Below are 18,940 nucleotides of genomic sequence, written 5' to 3'. Positions count from 1 at the left end.
CGCAGGAAACGTATGGGTGTCACCTTTTGTGCGGAGTGGGCCTTTTGCGTAGCAGTAAGCATCCCTGCCGCTGGGCCAGAAGGAGTAGGGTTTCGAACCCCGCTCCAGACAGTCCCGGCAAGTGGAGTCGGAGCTCCAACTATAAATTCTGGGTGGACATCCAGCGGGATACTTGCGTCCGTGGGTGTGGGTGCCCCCCCCCTCAGATGGGTTGTGGGAGCCCGTAAAACCCTCACGCCATAGGACTAACCACCCTAATGGCTGGTTCAAAGATGGTTACGGTCACAGAATGAGCGTTAATCACGGCCATAAATCCTTCCACCACTTCATACAGTTCCCGAAAGGGAACAGTGTGAGGATACGTACGACGATGACCTCTTGCGCAATGCACCTCCTTGGACCCTCAGTCGCAGATGCGAGGGGGAAATCGTGCAATTGTTAAATTTTTCATTTTATTGACATGTAAAATGTTGGCCCAGTAATTCCCTTCCAAATGCGCGAGTACGGTCGGGGTACTTATGCATCTGGCCGGAGGAAATGCCGGTTTTCAGCATGCACAGCGCATGCGGGGAAAACCGGCATTTCCTGTCCTCTGAACGAAGGGGTTCAGAGGCAGAACGCGTGCGCAGTAAAATTCGCCGCTTTCATTCATGCTTTCAGTGAGGTCAAGTCCTTACAACTTACACATGAAAAAAGCATGGGTACAGTTGCTCCAGAGGAAGATATTTCTTATTGTGGAGCTTCTGAAAGTATGTATGTCTGTATTTATTCCTTTGCGTGTTATGTATATATTCCTTTACTTATGTGTATGAATGTATTATTTAATTATGACTTTCAGAGAAAGTAACTTATTGGAAAATCATAATTAAAAACATACATTCATACACATAAGTAAAGGAATATAAAACATACATACATATACGTAAAGGAATATATGCGGACATACATACATAATTACTTATTACTGATGAAAAGTTTCTTTCTTAAAAGTGCTGGAAATGTTACATTACTCATTTTAGAACACTCATTTTCACATTCAATTCACACAGCCACAATTGCTCCTTCTACCTACCGTTCTGAAAACCCGTTTAAAAAAAAAAATTTTAAACTTTAACTTACTTAAAATAACTTCCCTCCCTTTCCCAAACAAAAATATTGCCTTTCAGAAGCTCCACGATAAAATATATCTTCCTCTGCAGCCTTGGAACAACTTTACACATGCTTTTTTCAAGTGTAACTTGTAAGGACTTACCCTCACTGAATCCATGAATGAAATCGACGAAGTTCACTGCGCAAGCGCTGCCTGTGCAGTCGCACGCGCTGTGCCTATGAACCCCTTCGTTCCGAGGGCTGGAAATGCCGGCGTTCCCCGCATGCGCTGTGCATGCTGAAAGCCGGCATTTCCAACGGCCAGATGCGTGAGTACCCAGACCGTACTCACGCATTTGGTCACGAATTTCTGGCCCAATATATATTAATGATGATCTGGACGAGGGAACTAGATGTAATATCTCCAAGTTTGCAGATGACACAAAGCTGGGTGGGCGTGTGTGCTGTGAGGAGGATGCCGAGAAACTCCAGTATGATTTGGACAGGTTGGGTGATTGGGCAGAAGCATGGCAGATGCAATGTAACGTGGATAAATGCGAGCTTATCCACTTTGGTGTCAAAAACAGGAAGGCAGATTATCTGACCGGCAATAGATTGGGAGAAGGGGAAGTGCAACGAGACCTGGGTGTTCTTGTGCACCAGTCGCTGAAGGTAAGCATGCAGGTGCAGCAGGCGGTTAAGGTGGCAAATGGTATGTTGGCCTTCGTAGCGAGAGGATTTGAGTACAGGAACAAGGATGTCTTGCTGCAGTTGTACAGGGCCTTGGTGAGGCCACACCTTGAGTATTGTGTGCAGTTTTGGTCACCTCATCTGAGGAAGGATGTTCTTGCCATGGAAGGAGTGCAGCGAAGATTCACCAGGTTGATACCTGGGATGGCAGGAATGACGTATGAGGAGAGATTGGGTCGACTGGGCTTATACTCGCTGGAGTTTAGAAAAATGAGAGGGGATCTCATTGAAACTTATAAAATTCTAACAGGACTAGGCAGACTAGATGCAGGAAGGATGTTCCCGATGGTCGGGGAGTCCAGAACCAGGGGTCACAGTCTAAGGATAAGGGGTAAGCCATTTAGGACAGAGATGAGGAGGAATTTCTTCACCCAGAGAGTGGTGAATCTGTGGAATTCTCTACCACAGAAGGCAGTAGAGGCCAATTCATTAAATATATTCAAGAAGGAGTTAGATATATTTCTTAAGGCTAAAGGGATCAAGGGATATGGAGAGAAGGCAGGAACAGGGTACTGAATTTGGATGATCAGCCATGATCTCATTGAATGGCGCAGCAGGCTCCAGGGGCCGAATGGCCTACTCCCATCATCTGTTTCTATGTAAAAGGACAGAGAACCAGCAGAAAAGATAGGCATTATAGACAGCGTATCCCGTAACTTACTGTCAGCAACTCCATGAGCAATTTGAAAGTTCTCTTTTCATATAAATATATTAAAGTCAAAAATGGCAAGAAAATTCACCCCATTTCCTCCACAAAAGGAGAAAACTGAAGGGGGAAAAAAAAGCCACAATTTGTTGCGTGTGCACTACATTTACAGGAACCAGCAGTCCTGGCAAAAAGGCGTGGTATGTGGCCCAGTTACTAGTCATAACACAAAACCTGCCATGAGTACCGGAAGAGTTTCAAAGTGTGTGACGGTCATGAGGAGAGGCTAGTATTGCTCAACTAACTCCAAGCTTACAACAAAAAGCACCTTTGCATAGGATTTTGCCTTAAAATGCAAGTTAAAGTTACCTTTATCATCATCGTCTTGCTTGATGTCTGCATTATCACCACTTTTGTCAGGTTTAGCAGTTTTATCGGGTTTATCCGGTTTATTGGTTTTATCCACTTTGTCCGATTGATCCTGTTTTACAGTTGCTGAAATGGAATTCGTAAGTAAAATGAGGGCAAAAGCTTTCAAGCTAACTAAAATAACAGATATATTGTACATGCTTTGTTCCATGATGATTCAGACAATTTTGTACTAAACTGGAAGTAGAAGCCTAATTCTTCAGAAATAAACAATCTGACCCATTGTAAACAATACGTGTGACATTTAAGAACGTAAGAAATAGGAGCAGGAGTAGACCATACGGCCCATCGAGCCTGCTCCGCCATTCAATAAGACCATGGCTGATCCTCTATCTCAATACCATATTCCCGCTCTCTCCCCATACCCCTTGATGCCTTTTGTGTCTAGAAATCGGTATCTCCTTCTTAAATATATTCAGTGACTGGGCCTCCACAGCCTTCTGTGGTAGAGGATTCCACAGGTTCACCACCCTCAGTGAAGAAATTTCTCCTCATCTCAGTCCTAAATGTCCTACCCCGTATCCTGAGACTGTGACCCCCTTGTTCTAGACAACCCAGCCAGGGGAAACATCCTCCCTGCATCCAGTCTGTCTAACCATGTCAGAATTTTATACGTTTCAATGAGATCCCCTCTCATTCTTTTAAACTCTAGTGAATACAGGCCTATTCGACCCAATCTCACCTCATACGACAGTCTTGTCATCCCAGGAATCAGTCTGGTAAACCTTCGTTGCACTCCCTCTATGGCAAGTATATCCTTTCTTGGGTAAGGAGACCAAAACTGCACACAGTACTCCAGGTGTGGTCTCACCAAGGCCCTGTACAACTGTAGCAAGACATCCTTGCTCCTGTACTCAAATCCTCTTGCAATGAAGGCCAACATTCCATTTGCCTTCCTAACTGCTTGCTGCACCTGCATGTTTGCTTTCAGTGACTGGTGTACAAGGACACCCAGATCAATTAGTACATCAGTATTTCCCAATCTATCACCATTTAAATAATACTCTACCTTTCTGTTTTTCCTACCGAAGTATTTATCCACATTATACTGTATCTGCCATGTATTTGTCCACTCACTCAACTTGTCTAAATCGCCTTGAAGCCTCTTTGTATCCTCCTCACAACTCACAATCCCACCTAGTTTCACGTCACCAGCAAACTTGGAATTATTATATTTGGTTCTCTCATCCAAATCATCATTGATATATATTGTGAAACAGCTGGGGCCCAAGCACTGATCCCTGCGGTACCCCACTAATCACCGCCTGCCACCTCGAAAAAGACCCATTTATTCCTACTCTGTTTCCTGTCTATTAACCAATTTTCAATCCATGCCAGTATATTACCTCCAATCCCATGTGCTTTAATTTTGCACACTAACCTCTTATGTGGGACTTTATCAAAGGCCTTCTGAAATCCAAATACACCACATCCACTGGTTCTCCCTTATCTATTCTACCAGTTACATCCTCAAAAAAACTCCAGTAGGTTTGTCAAACACAATTTCCCTTTCATAAATCCATGTTGACTTTGTCTAATCCCATTGATATTTTCTAAGTGTCCTGTTATCACATCCTTTAGAATAGACTCGCATTTTCCCCTCTGATGTTAGGCTAACCGGTCTGTAGTTCCCCGTTTTCTCTCTCCCTCCTTCCTTAAACAGTGGGGTTACATTTGCCACCCTCCAATCTGCAGGAGCTGTTCCATAATCTATAGAATTTTGGAAGATGACAACCAATGCATCCACTATTTCCATGACTACCTCTTAGTACTCGGAGATGCAGATTATCAGGCCCTGGGGATTTATCAGCTTTCAGTCCCATTAATTTCTCCAGCACTATTTTTGTAGTAATACTAATTTCCTTCAATTCCTCCTTCTCACTAGACCCTTGGTTCCCTAGCATTTCTGGGAAGTTATGTGATCTCTTCCGTGAAGACAGAACCAAAGTATTTGTTTAATTGCTCTGCCATTTCCTTGTTCCCCATTATAAATTCTCCCGTTTATGATTGCAAGGGACCTACATTTGTCTTCACTAATCTTTTTCTTTTTACATACTTGTAGAAGCTTTTACAATCTGCTTTTATGTTCCTTGCAAGTTTACTCTCAATCTATTTTTCCCCTCTTAAATCAATCTCTTGGTCCTTTTTTGCTGAACTCTAAACTGCTCCCAATCCTCAGGCTTGCTACTTTTTCTGGCAATTTTATATGACTTCTCTTTGGATCTAATACGATCCTTAATTTCTTTTGTTAGCCATGTTTGGGCCGCTTTTCCTTTTGTGTTTTTGCACCAGAAAGGAATGTATAACTGTTGTAATTCATGCATTCGTTCCTTAAAATGTTAGCCATTGCCTATCCATCATGCCTTTTAATGAAGCTCCCCAATCTATGATAGCCAACTCACTCCTCATACCATCGTAGTTTCCTTTGTTTAGATTTAGAACCTGAGTTTCAGATTGGACTTCTTCACTTTCCAATTTAATGAAGAATTCTATCATGTTATGGTCACTCTTCCCTAATGGACCCCGCACAAGATTATTAATTAACCACTTCTCATTGCACAATACACAATCTAGGATAGCCTGTTCCCTAGTTGGCTCCTCAACGTACTGGTCTAAAAAAACATCTTGTACACACTCCAGGAATTCATCCTCCACAGTATTATTGCTAATTTGGTTTAGCCAGTCTATACAGGAAACTCTTGATTTACCGGCACCCAAACAACCAGAAATCTCGGTTAACCGGCAAAATTCAGGAGTAGGTTCAGTTAAGTTTTTCTTCATATTAGTGGCTGTTCCTGGATCTGTGGCTGTGTAATCGGGGGTTTCTGCACTTGTTGCTAAGCAACAGGGATGCTTGGTCTGTGGCCGGGGTTCCTGCAGCTGTTGCTAAGCAACAGGGAAGCCTGGATTTGTTGCTGTGTACGGAGCTCTCGTACCTTTTAACTATAATGCTCTGTAATCTGGACTTTTTGATAAACCGGCACTACGCTGGTCCCGGATTAAAAAAAGAGTTTCCTGTATGTAGATTATTAAAGTCACCCATGATTACTGTAGTACCCTTGTTACATGCATCTCCAATTTGCTGTTTGATGCCATCCCCTACATTACCACTACTGTTTGGAGGCCTATAGACAACTCCCACCAATGTTTTCTGCCCCTTGGTGCTTCTTAGCTCCACCCAGACTGATTCTACATCTTGATTTTCTAAGCCAATATCCTTTCTCACTATTGCTCTGGTTTCATCCTTTATTAACAAGGCCCACCTCCTTTATCTTTCCGCCTGTCCTTCCTAAATATCGATTATCCTTGGATATTCAGCTCCCAGCCTTGGTCACCCTGCAGCACTATCTCCGTAATCACAATTATATCATATCCATTTACATCTATTTGTGCTGTTAATTCGTCTACCTTATTACGAATGCTTCGTGCAGATAGTGCCTTTAGATTTGTCTTTAACATTTTTAGACATCTTAACATTTTTTTGTGCTATGGCCCTATTTGTCTTACCCGGATCCTATTTGTTAGTGCATAGAGTTTGTACGCTCTGTCCCTTCCTGACACAATCTGGTTATCCTTACCCCAATCACTTTCCTGCACTGCTTCCTTGTCTTTTCTCTTTAGCATTCTAGATTTCTCTCCACGGGGACCCTCCCCCCACTTATTTAGTTTAAAGCCCCATCAACCTCCCTAGTTATTTGATTCGCTAGAACTCTGGTCCCAGCATGGTTCAGGTGTAGTCCGTCCCAACAGAACAGCTCTCTCTTTCCCCAGTACTGGTGCCAGTGCCCCACGAATCGAAATCCACTTCTCCCACACCAATCTTTGAGCCACGCATTCATCTCCCTGATCCTATTGGCCCTATGCCAATTTGCTCGTGGCTCCAGTAATAATCCAGAGATTATGACCTTTGTGGCTCTGCTTTTTAAATTTAGTCCCTAGCTGCTCAAACTCTCAGCAGAACCTCTTTCTTTCTCCTACCTATGTGGACCATGACAACTGGATCCTCCCCCTCCAAATTCTTCTCCATCCCAGAGGAGATGTCCTTTACCCTGGCACCAGGTAGGCAACACAGCCTTCAGGACTCATGCTCCTGGCTGCAGAGAACAGTGTCTATCCCCCTAACTGTACTGTCACTTACTACACCCACCTTCCTTTTCACTCCCCCCCCACTTGAACAGCTTCCTGTACCACAGTTTGCTCATCCTCCCCGCAGTCCCCACACTGGTCCACAAGGGTTGCAAGAACCTTGAATCTATTGGACAAATATCTGTCTATCTCCACCTTGAATATATTCAATGACTCTGCCTCCACAGCTCTCTGGGGCAGAGAATTCCAATGATTCATGATCCTCAGAAGAAATTCCTCCTCATCTCCATTTTAAATGGGCAACCCCTTATTCTGAAACTATGTCCCCTAGTTCTAGATTCCCCAAGGAGGGGAAGCATCCTCCCTGCATCTACCCTGTCAAGCCACCTCAGAATCTTCTATGTTTCAATAAGATCACCTCTTATTCTTCTAAACTCCAATGAGTATAAGCCCAACCTGCTCAACCTTTCTTCATAAGACAACCCCTTCATCTCAGCAATCAACCTTCTCTGAACTGCCTCCAATGCAAGTAGATCCCTCCTTAAATGATGGAGACCAAAACTGCACGCAGTACTCCAGATGTGGGCTCACCAACGCCCTGTACCATTGTAACAAGACTTCCCTACTTTTATACTCTATACCCCTTGCAAAAGGGGCCAACATTCCATTCGCCTTCCTAATTACTTGCTGTACCTGCATGTTATCTTTGTCTTTCATATACAAGGACCCCCAGATCCCCCTGTACTGCAGTATTTTGTAATCTCTCTCCATTCAAAAATAATTTGCTTTTTTATTCTTCCCACCAAAGTGGATAACCTCAGATTTCCCACATTATACTCCATCTTCCAAATGTTTGTCCACTCACTTAACCTATCTATATCCCTTTGCAGACTCTTTGTACAACTTGCTTTCCCACCTATCTTTGTATCATCAGCAAATTTGGCTACAGTACACTCGGTCCCTTCATCCAAGTCATTAATATAGATTGTAAATAGTTGCGGCCCCAGCACTGATCCCTGTGGCATGCCGCTAGTTAGTTTGCCAACCGGAAAATGACCCATTTATCCCGACTCTGTTTTCTGTTAGTTAGCCAATCGTCTATCCTTGCTAATATATTACCCCCAACCCTGTGAGCTCTTATTTTGTGCAGTAACCTTTTATGTGGCACCTTATCAAATGCCTTTTCGAAATCCAAGTACACATCTACTGGTTCCCCTTTATCCACCCTGCTCATTACATCCTCAAAGAACTCTAGTAAATTTGTCAAACATTATTTCCCTTTCATAAAACCCTGCTTGATTGTATCATGATTTTCTAAATATCCTGCTATTACTTAATAGTGGATTCCAGCATTTTCCCAATGACAGATGTTAGGCTAACTGGCCTATAGTTTCCTGCTTTCTGTCTCCCTCCTTTCTTGAATAGGGGCATTGCATTTGAGGTTTTCCAACCCGCTGGGACCTCTCCAGCATCCAGGGAATTTTGGTAGATTACAACCAATGCATCCACTATCTCTGCAGCCACTTCTCTTAAGACCCTAGGATGTAGGCCATCAGTTCTAAGGGACTTGTCAGCCTTCAGTCCCATTAGTTTGCCTAGTACTTTTTCTCCAGTGAGTCATTGTTTTAAGTTCCTCCCTCGCTGTAGCCCCTTGATTATCAATTATTATTGGGATGCTTTTAGCGTCTTCTACCTTGAAGGCCGATACAAAATATTTGTTCAAAGTCTCTGCCATTTCCCTGTTTCCCATTATTAATTCCCCAGTCTCATCCGCTAAGGGACCAACGTTTACTTTAGCTACTCTCTTCCTTGTTATGTACCTGTAGAAGCTCTTACTGTCTGTTATTATATTTTTTGCAAGTTTACTCTCAATCTATCTTCTCCCTCTATTATTTTTTTAGTCATCCTTTGCTGGTTTCTAAAAATTTCCCAATCCTCTGGCCTACCACTAATCTTCGCAACATTGTATGCCTTTTCTTTCAATTTAATACCATCCTTAACTTCCTTAGTTAGCCACGGATGGTTCAACCTTCTCGTACAGTCTTTCTCACTGGAATAATCCTTTGCTGAGAGTTATGAAATATATCCTTAAATGTCTGCCCCTGCTTATCTACCGTCTTACCCTTTAATCTATTTTCCCAGTCCACTTTAGCCAACTCTGTATTCATACCTTTGTAATTGCCTTTATTTTAGTTTAGGACACTAGCTTCAGACCCAAGTTTGTCACCCTCAAACTGAATTTGAAATTCTATCATGCTATGATCACTCTTCCCTAGAGGATCCTTTTCTATGAGATTATTAATTAATCCTGTCTCATTACACATTATCATTGCTAGGGGGATGGAGCATAAAAGTAGGGAAGTCTTGCTACAACTGCACAGGGCATTGGCGAGACCACACCTGGAGTACTGCGTACAGTTTTGGTCACCTTATTTAAGGAGGGATATACTTGCATTGGAGGGTGCTCAGCGATGGTTCACTAAGTTGATTGCTGAGATGAAGGGGATGAATGCTGCTTGGATTCAGATAAAGAGCCTTTCATTTTGTCTTTTTACCATTTTTCCCTACTCTGAATATTTGTTGGTGCAATCTTATGTTTGTACGCTCTGTCTCTTCCTGTCACTCTGGTTATCATTACCCTTATCGCTACGCTGCACTATTGCCTTGTCCTTTCTCTTTGACTTTCTAAATTTCCCTTCACCTGAATCCTCCCCCCACCCCCCCCACTATTTAGTTTAAAGCCCGATCTACCGCCCTTGTTATTCGATTCGCCAGGACACTGGTCCCAGCATGATTCAAGTGAAGGTCGTCCCAACAGCTCCCGCTTTCCCCAGTACTGGTGCTAGTGCCCCATGAATCAAAACCCATTTCTCCCACACCAATATCTGAGCCATGCATTCAACTCTTATTGACCCGATGCCAATTTGCTCGTGGCTCAGGTAGTAATCCAGAGATTATTACCTTTGTGGTTCTGCTTTTTAATTTGGCCCCTAACTGCTCATACTCCCTCAGCAGAACCTCTTTCTTAGTCCCACCTATGTCATTAGTACCTACGTAGACCACGACAACTGGATCTTTCCCTCCCACGCCAAGTTCCTCGCCAGCCCAAGGAGATGTCCTTAACTCTGGCACCGGGCAGGCAATGCAGCCTTCAGGAATTACCCTGTCAGCTGCAGAGAATAGTATATTTCCCCCTAACTATACTGTCCCCTACCACTACTACATTTCTTTTTACTCCCCCAACTTGAATGCCCCCCTGAACCACGGTGCTGTGGTCAGTTTGTTCATCCTCACTGCAGTTCCTGCTCTCATCCACACAGGTTGCAAGAACTTTGTATCTGTTGGACAAGTGCAAGGACTGAGGCTCCTCCAATGCTACCTTCTGGATCCCCATACCCGCCTCACTCGCAGTCACACCCCCGTCCCTGACCACAGACTAAATTTGAAGCATTTATCCTAAGGGGTGTGACTGTCTCCTGGATCAGTGTCCAGGTAACTCCCCCTCCCTGATGCATCGCAGTGTCCGATGCTCGGACTTCAGCTCATCAACTCTGAGCCAAAGTTCCTCGAGCTGCAGATTTGACAGATATTGTTAGTGTAGCTTGCAGCTGTAATCTGGTAAAACTACTGTATGAAAATTATATTTTTCGCATTGTTTAAAATTTAGTTGGCAGAGAACATTTTTTTTTTTTTTTTTAAAGTGAGCTTTGATGGAGAAATTTGTAATTCATTAGCAGTTCCTTCTTGTATATCCAATGCTCTTCTAGCTGGCTACCCCGCATCAGCCCTCCACATGCTTCAACCTATCCACGGCCCACATGCAGCAAGTCCCACATTCCGTATCCTCCGTCCTCTGCAAGCTCTACTGGCTCCCCATTTCAAAATTCTCAACCTTGTTTTCAAATCTCTCACCCTCCCTCAGTGCTCTCCTTCTGCCTACCATTTCTGCGTGCAAGTCTGCCCCTCTGACACTGAATTTTCCACCCAATTCCCTTCACATCACCATATCTCTCCCTGCTTTCACAAACCTTAAAACTCTCCTCACTCTCCTCTTTGATGGTGCCTCTGGTTCCCTAACTGAACCTCTCCATTCCCCATACTGTATCCCCTTCCTCCTTATAAAGCATTCAGATGATTTTCTACATGTGTGGAGTTCCGTATCAATGCTAGTTTGTTTGAACAAAGCCTTTTATCTCAATGTTTGCCGGGAGCAAAACAGACTGGGATAAGTTATCAGAGGTCAGCAAACTCCCATTCCTTATTGCATCCACTAACAATCCTATTCAGCAAGTGATAGTCAAGTCTTTGTACAACTTCTTCATACAACAGGTCAACTTCCAGAAGAGCTTCCAACAGACAGAAGGGGTGTGATAATCTTCACCGCTGATACAGCATTTGTAATTTTTGCACTGATGCTGAAGTTCTCATGCATTTGGTATAAACATTAAAAGACTAGTATAAATATTAGCAACTTTTACAGTGCTATATTAAATCAATGATCCACCATTGGAGGGCCTGGGAACCATTTGCAACCCACCATTCTTGAAGCTATTTTAATTAGAAAACTTGATTGTGATAAATCTAGGTGCAGCACTCTGAAATATCTTTTTATTTATTAGTTTTATTTCCACTCAAACAGTTGAAATCAAATCAATGATGCAACCAGAATCAAAGGTTTAGATTTATTGCAACCAAATTTTTTGATTAGCTGTAACATTGTTGATTAAAACGTATGACGTGGGCTGCACTTGCATTACATTTTTTGTAGTGTTTGTGCAAAGCTTGAACATCAAGTGTTCATAGACAGGCTGGTGGAATGGGTGGACACATGGCAGATGAAATTCAACGCAGAAAGTGTGAGGTTGATACATTTTGGTAGGATGAATGAGGAGACACAATATAAGCTAAGTAATACAATTTTAAAGGGGATGCAAGAACAGAGATCGGGGGGTATTTGTGCACAAATCTTTGAAGTTGGCAGGGCAGGTTAACAAAGCAGTTAATAAAGGATATGGGATCCTGGGCTTTATAAACAGAGGCATCGAGTACAAAAGCCAGGAAGTTATGCTAAACCTGCATAAAACACTCGTTCGGCCTCAGCTGGAGTATTGCGTCCAATTCTGGGCACCACACTTTAGGAAGGATGTGAAGGTTTTGCAAAGGGTGCGGAAGAGATCTACTAGACTGGTTCCTGGGATGAGAGATTACAGTTACGTGGATAGACAGGAGGAGCTGGGGTTGTTCTCCTTAGAGCAGAGAAGGCTAAGAGGAGATCTGATAGCAGTGTTTAAAATCATGAGGGGTCTAGATAGAGTAAATAAAGAGAAATGGTTTCCAAGTGTCGACAACCAGCGGGCACAGATTTAAGGTGATTGACAAAAGAACCAGAGGTGACATGAGGAAGAACTTTTTTTGATGAAACAAGATTTGGAAAGCACTGCCCGATAGGAGGGTGGGTACAGATTCAATAGTAGCCTTCAAAAAGGAATTGGATAAATATTTGAAGGAGAAAAAATTGTAGGGCAATGGGGAAAGAGCGGGGGAGTAAGACTAACTGGATTGCTCTTCGAAAGAGCTGGTGCAGACTTGATGGGCTGAATGGCCTCATTCTGTGCTGTACTATTCTATGATTCTAGAATATCAATGGACTTGGGATTCAGGTGACGACAATATGTGGCTCAACAAGCTTATATTAATGAAACATTAATAATCGCTTGCTAGATTTGACTGACCATTTGTGCGCTTACAATACCTTAATGTATTTATGAAAAACTCATACCTGCTTTAGGTTCAGCATTTGGACTATCTTCTTTCAGTTTTAGGTTGCCCAGCTGCAATAAAAAAAAGCAGGTGTCACTTTTCTTTGAAGAGCATTTTAATAATTTCCTCCTAATAGCCACAGGAGTAGACTGGTTAGAAAATAGAAAATAAGAAAGAACATTCAAGAGATGTAAATTCAGCTAATAGATGGGGATGTGGGGAGGGGAGTAAAGAGAAAAGTAGAGTACCACGATCAGTGTCTGGGCTCCTGTCGTTTCCAATCTATAAACGCCCACATACTGGAATTTCATCTGCAAACCCTCCACCTCCCTCTTTAACACCCTCCTTCAAACCCAGTTTTTTCTCCTCCTTTAGCTTGGCATCAATTTTCTTTGCTGATTATGCCTCTGAAACATCTTGGGATGTTTGAGGCACAGTTAGGACAAGGTAATGTAACAGATTAAAGGGAGGAAAAAGGAACTTTAAAAAAAAACCTTTGAGGAAGACAACTGGGGCAAGAAAAGGAGATCTTTATAGGGTAGCACTTTTTTTATTTACAAACGGTGGTGGAGTAATCAGACCAGCCATGATCTTATTGAAGGGCCGAGTGGCCTACTCCTGCTCCTAATTTGTATGTAAATTATTATTCACAGACATAAATACATGCATTTCTCCATCTTTAAAACTTTACATGACAAAATACAGGCAGGCACAAAATGCTCTACTTTAAAATATCCTTCCTTTGGATGCAATGTTATAATATACATGAAATAGCATACATAGAAAGAACTTGCATGTATAAAGAGCTTTTCATGACCTCAGGACATTCTAAAGTGCTTCACAGCCAATGAAGTACTTCGGAAGTGTAATCACTGTTGTAATTTGGGGAAATGTGGTCAATGTTGGCTGTAATTTTTTCTGGCCGCAGCCCATTCAAATCTTTGCGCATGCGCGATTATTCCCATTGAAAAGCCAGTGAGCGGCCCGTGCGGGACCTCCAGACCGCTGCGTGAGCTCAACGGGAACACGGAATGTGGTGACCAATATATGCACAGCAAGACCCCCCACATACAGCAGTGAAATAAATGATGGACATCCTGTTCTAGTGGCATTGTTTGAGAGATAAATGGTGGCCAGGACACTGTGATAACCCCCTTGGTCTTCTTCACAAATGCTGTGGAATCTTTTACTTACACCCGAGGGGGCAGACGGGCTCGATTGAATGTCTCAACATGAAGACAACACCGCCGACAGTGCAGCTCAGTACTGCATGTCTGCCTAGATTACAAGCTTGAACCCTTCTGAATCAGAGGTGAGGCTGCTATCACCAAGCCTAGGCAGGCACCTTACATGCCAAGAACTAATGAACACCACATCAGGAACTGGATTTGCTGCTTTGTGTTAGATGTTAAGCAGCAACAAAGGTAAATGGCTGCAGTCAGCACCACTTGCTGTGGAGCTGCCATTTCACTCTGGCAATAAGTGGGCTCCTCCCCTCTCACCCAGCAACGGTTGCGAGCAGAATGGGAAGGTCCTGTATGCAACGGTGGTATATTATAAATGCATTTTACTGTGTGCTATTGGCAGGACTTGACTACTTTACTGATTTCCCCTCCTCCAGTATACCTCTTCATAGAAACTAGGAGCAGGAGTATGCCATTCCACCCATCCAGCCTGCTCCGCCATTCAATGTGATCATGGCCGATCATCCAAATTCAGTACCCGGTCGCTACTTTCTCCCCATACCCCTTGATCCCTTTAGCCTTAAGAAATATATCCAACTCCTTCTTGAATATATTTAACTAGCTGGGGGGAGCCCGGCTTTGCCAGGGCTGTTTTGGGCCAGGCGGTTTAAATCGAGTGCCAGGCTTTGGGGCCTCTCTGTGTCCCTCTGTGAATCTGGTGATATCCAACTCCTTCTTGAATATATTTAATGAATTGGCCTCTACTGCCTTCTGTGGTAGAGAATTCCACAGGTTCACCACTCTCTGGGTGAAGAAATTCCTCCTCATTTCTGTCCTAAATGGCTTACCCCTTATCCTTAGACTGTGACCCCTGGTTCTGGACTCCCCGACCATCGGGAACATCCTTCCTGCATCTAGTCTGTCCAGTCCTGGCAGAATTTTATAAGTTTCAATGAGATCCCCTCTCATTCTTCTAAACTCCAGCGAGTATAAGCCTAATCAACCCAATCTCTCCTCATACGTCATTCCTGCCATTCCAGGTATCAGCCTGGTGAATCTTCGCTGAACTCCTTCCATGGCAAGAACATCTTTCCTCAGATAAGGCGACCAAAACTGCACACAATACTCAAGGTGCGGTCTCACCAAGGCCCTGTACAACTGCAGCAAGACATCCTTGTTCCTGTACTCAAACCCTCTCGCTACGAAGGCCAACATACCATTTGCCATCTTAACCGCCTGCTGCACCTGCATGCTTACCTTCAACGACTGGTGCACAAGGAAACCCAGGTCTCGTTGCACTTCCCCTTCTCCCAATCTATTGCCATTCAGATAATAATCTGCCTTCCTGTTCTTGACACCAAAGTGGATAACCTCGCATTTATCCACATTATATTGCATCTGCCATGCTTCTGCCCAATCACCCAACCTGTCCACATCATCCTGGAGCTTCTCGGCATCCTCCTCACAGCACACACGCCCACCCAGCTTTGTGTCATCTGCAAACTTGGAGATATTACATCTAGTTCCCTTGTCTAGATCATTAATATATATTGTGAATAGCTGGGGTCCAAGGACCGATCCCTGCAGTACCCCACTAGTCACTGCCTGCCACTCGGAAAAAGACCCATTTATTCCAACTCTTTGCTTTCTGTCTGCCAACCAGTTCTCTATCCAAGTCAATACCTTACCCCCAATCCCATGTGCCTTAACTTTACACGCTAATCTCTTATGCGGGACCTTATTGAAAGCCTTTTGAAAGTCCAAATACGCCACACCCACTGGTTCTCCCTTATCTATTTTACCAGTTACATCCTCAAAAAATTCCAGTAAATTAGTCAAGCACGATTTACCTTTTGTAAATCCATGTTGACTTTGTCCGATCCGGTCACTGTTTTCCAAGTGCTCAGCTATTACATCTTTTATAATGGACTCTAGCATTTTCCCCACTACTGATATCAGGCTTACCGGTCTGTAATTCCCTGTTTTCTCTCTACCACCTTTTTTGAATAGTGGGGTAACAGCTACCCTCCAATCCATGGGTACTGTTCCAGATTCCATCGAATGCAAGTCTTTCTTTCTTTGACAATGTAACTAACTTGATGCAAGAACATAGAGACCAACAGGACCAGGGAGCATTCAGGGTTTGCAAGTGTGAATCAGATACTGACTCAACAGCATGAACAAAATCTAGGAATTTATTGGTGGAAGTGTGAAAACACTGACTTTAATCATCTGTACCCAATATCGAAAATTCAAATCCCACTATTGCAGTTAAATTGAATTCTGCCTAACAAAAACTCTTGAAATAAAAAAATCTGTTATCAACAAAAGTAACCTTTGAAGTTGCTGGATTGTCTAAAGATCCAACTGATTCTCTGATGTCCATGGGGAGGGAAACCTGCCAGCCTTACCCAATCCGGCCTACATGTGCCTCCAGTCCCACACCAACGTGGTGACTCTGCGCTCAGAACCGCTACAAAGAGCAACAGGCAGTTCAAGGAGGCCGCCGCCACTTTCTCACGGTAACTGAGGGTGGGCGTTCAACACCGGCACTCAGATTCCCAGAAAGGATCTTTAGAATCCATCAGATCAGAGTTAATTAACAGCAGCAAAACGCAACAAAGTCCAGAACCCCCAAATATCAGCAGCTCTGCAACAAGAAGCTGGTCCGAGTCAGAGAGAAAACCTCGTCCAGCGCCGCGCCGGGAACCAGCTTCAATATTCACGGGATTGCCGGTTCCTCCCGCGCTTTAAATAACAGGGATTCTCCTCCGCCAGAACTCGGCTTCGGGGCCGTGAATGTCCGGCCTGGGGCTAAAACTGGAGCCAGCGCTTAGGCCAGATCCTAGGGGCCGATGCCCTGAGCTCGAGTTTGTGCTGATGCCGGGCCGGGCCGCGCCGCACTCACCGACTCGGCCGCCGACTCCTGCAGGTCCACCGCCAGCGCCCATGACTCGGCCGCCATCTTCCCACCCGAACAGCGAGTGCGCAGGCGCGGCGGGCGGCCGCCCTCAATCAACGCCGGGCTGCGGCCGCTGCCCCGAGCTTTGGTTCCGACTCATCGCTGCTCAATCCGCAAAGTTCCGGCCTTCAGCGCGACTGCGAGGGGGTCGTCCGGCCGGATTGCCTCCCTCACTTCCGTGGCCATGTTCGCGCCCGGGTGGCCCTGGAGCTGGAGCACGCGGTGTCCGCCGGCACGCTCGATCACTTTCGTGACCGGTGGGCGCCGCGGGGACTGGAGTGCATAATTGGGCTGGAGAACCAAATTTTAATTTGATTATTAAGGTTTATTTGGAGTTTTATTGGTTTATTTACAGTTTTATAGTTTATTTACAGTTTTTATTTGTCTAAATTTATGGGTTCACAAAAAGAGGATCAGCGCGACTGCGCCAGACCTACTTCAACAAATCGGCTTTTTATAAGATCCGTTTAATTTTGCTGCATTTTAAAGTCAAGATGAATGTGTGTCAGTCCAAAAGAAGAAGCAAGGAAGAATTTAGAAGCATTCTTTTCATTAAGAGTTAATCAGTACTGCCAACCCACCCCCACAAAAATCAGCAAACAAACAACAACAACAACTTGTTGAACAGAAGTATTTTAAGACAAAAATTTGACACCGATCCACATAAGGAGAAATTAGGGCAGGTGACCAAAAACTTGGTCAAAGAGGTAGGTTTTCAGGAGGAAAGAGAGGATTAGGCAGGGAATTCCAGAGCTTTGGGCTTCGGTGACAGAAGGCACAGCGGTGGAGCGATTATACAAACATAGAAGATAGGAGCAGCAGTAGGCCATTCGGCCCCTTGAGCCTGCTCCGCCATTCAATGAGATCATGGCTGATCATCCAAATTCAGTACCCTGTCTCTGCCTTCTCCCCATATCCCTTGATCCCTTTAGCCTTAAGAAATATATCTAACTCCTTCTTGAATATATTTAATGAATTGGCCTCAACTGCCTTCTGTGGTAGAGAATTCCACAGGTTCACCACTCTCTGGGTGAAGAAATTCCTCCCCATTTCTGTCCTAAATGGCTTATCCCTTATCCTTAGACTGTGACCCCTGGTTCTGGACTCCCCCGCCATCAGGAACATCCTGCATCTAGTCTGTCTAGTCCTGTTAGAATTTTATACTGCAGATGCATGGCAGATGCAGTATAATGTGGATAAATGCGAGGTTATCCACTTTGGTGGCAAAAACAGGAAGGCAGATTTATTATCTGAACGACAATAGATTGGGAGAAGGGGAAGTGCAACAAGACTTGGGTGTCCTTGTGCACCAGTCGCTGAAGGTAAGCTTGCAGGTGCAGCAGGCGGTTAAGAAGGCAAATGGTATGTTGGCCTTCGTAGTGAGAGGATTCGAGTACAGGAACAAGGGTGTCTTACTGCAGTTGTACAGGGCCTTGGTGAGACCACACATTGAGTATTCTGTGCAGTTTTGGTCGTCTTATCTGAGGAAGAATGTTCTTGTCATGGAGGGAGTGCAGCGAAGATTCACCAGACTGATACCTGGGATGGCAGGAATGACGTATGAGGAGAGATTGGGTCGATTGAACTTATATTCGCTGGAGTTTAGAAGAATGAAAGGGGACCTCATTGAAACTTATAAAATTCTGACAGGACTGGACAGACTAGATGCAGGAAGGATGTTCCTGATGGCAGGGGAGTCCAGAACCAGGGGTCACAGTCTAAGGATAAGGGGTAAGCCATTTAGGACAGAGATGAGGATGAATTTCTTCACCCAGAGAGTGGTGAACCTGTGGAATTCTCTACCACAGAAGGCAGTTGAGGTCAGTTCGTTAAATATATTCAAAAAGGAGTTAGATATATTTCGTAAGGCTAAAAAGATCAAGGGATATGGGGAGAAAGCAGGGACAGGGTACTGAATATGGATGATCAGCCATGATCTCATTAAATGGCGGAGCAGGCTCGAGGGGCCGAATGGCCTACTCCTGCTCCTATCTTCTATGTTTCTATGCCCCTTTAACCACCATCTGCCCCACC

At 44.2% G+C, this 18,940-nt stretch overlaps 1 protein-coding gene across 2 annotated transcripts in view; it reads right to left on the bottom strand.

The window, feature by feature from the left end:
• The window catches only part of LOC147100929 (ATP-dependent RNA helicase DDX19B-like), a 122,357-nt gene extending 105,350 nt beyond the window's left edge, over nt 1-17,007 (bottom strand). Inside the window, exons 1-3 of one of the 2 annotated variants that reach the window (XM_085967545.1) lie at nt 16,853-17,007; nt 12,780-12,831; nt 2,855-2,980 (exon numbers count right to left, since the gene is read on the bottom strand). In XM_085967545.1, the coding sequence (XP_085823671.1) occupies nt 2,855-2,980; nt 12,780-12,831; nt 16,853-16,909 (235 nt within the window). In that variant the 5' untranslated portion in view covers nt 16,910-17,007. The remainder of the gene's footprint in view (nt 1-2,854; nt 2,981-12,779; nt 12,832-16,852) is intronic. The other variant, XM_085967543.1, reaches the window with a different exon arrangement.
• Between the last annotated feature and the right edge of the window lie 1,933 nt (nt 17,008-18,940).

Source organism: Somniosus microcephalus, chromosome 25, assembly GCF_052327205.1.
Source record: "Somniosus microcephalus isolate GS21.2 chromosome 25, FLI_Smic_1.0, whole genome shotgun sequence".
Classification (NCBI taxonomy): domain Eukaryota; kingdom Metazoa; phylum Chordata; class Chondrichthyes; order Squaliformes; family Somniosidae; genus Somniosus; species Somniosus microcephalus.
Note: the sequence above shows the minus strand (reverse complement) of the source record. Positions and strands in the feature narration are given on the sequence as shown.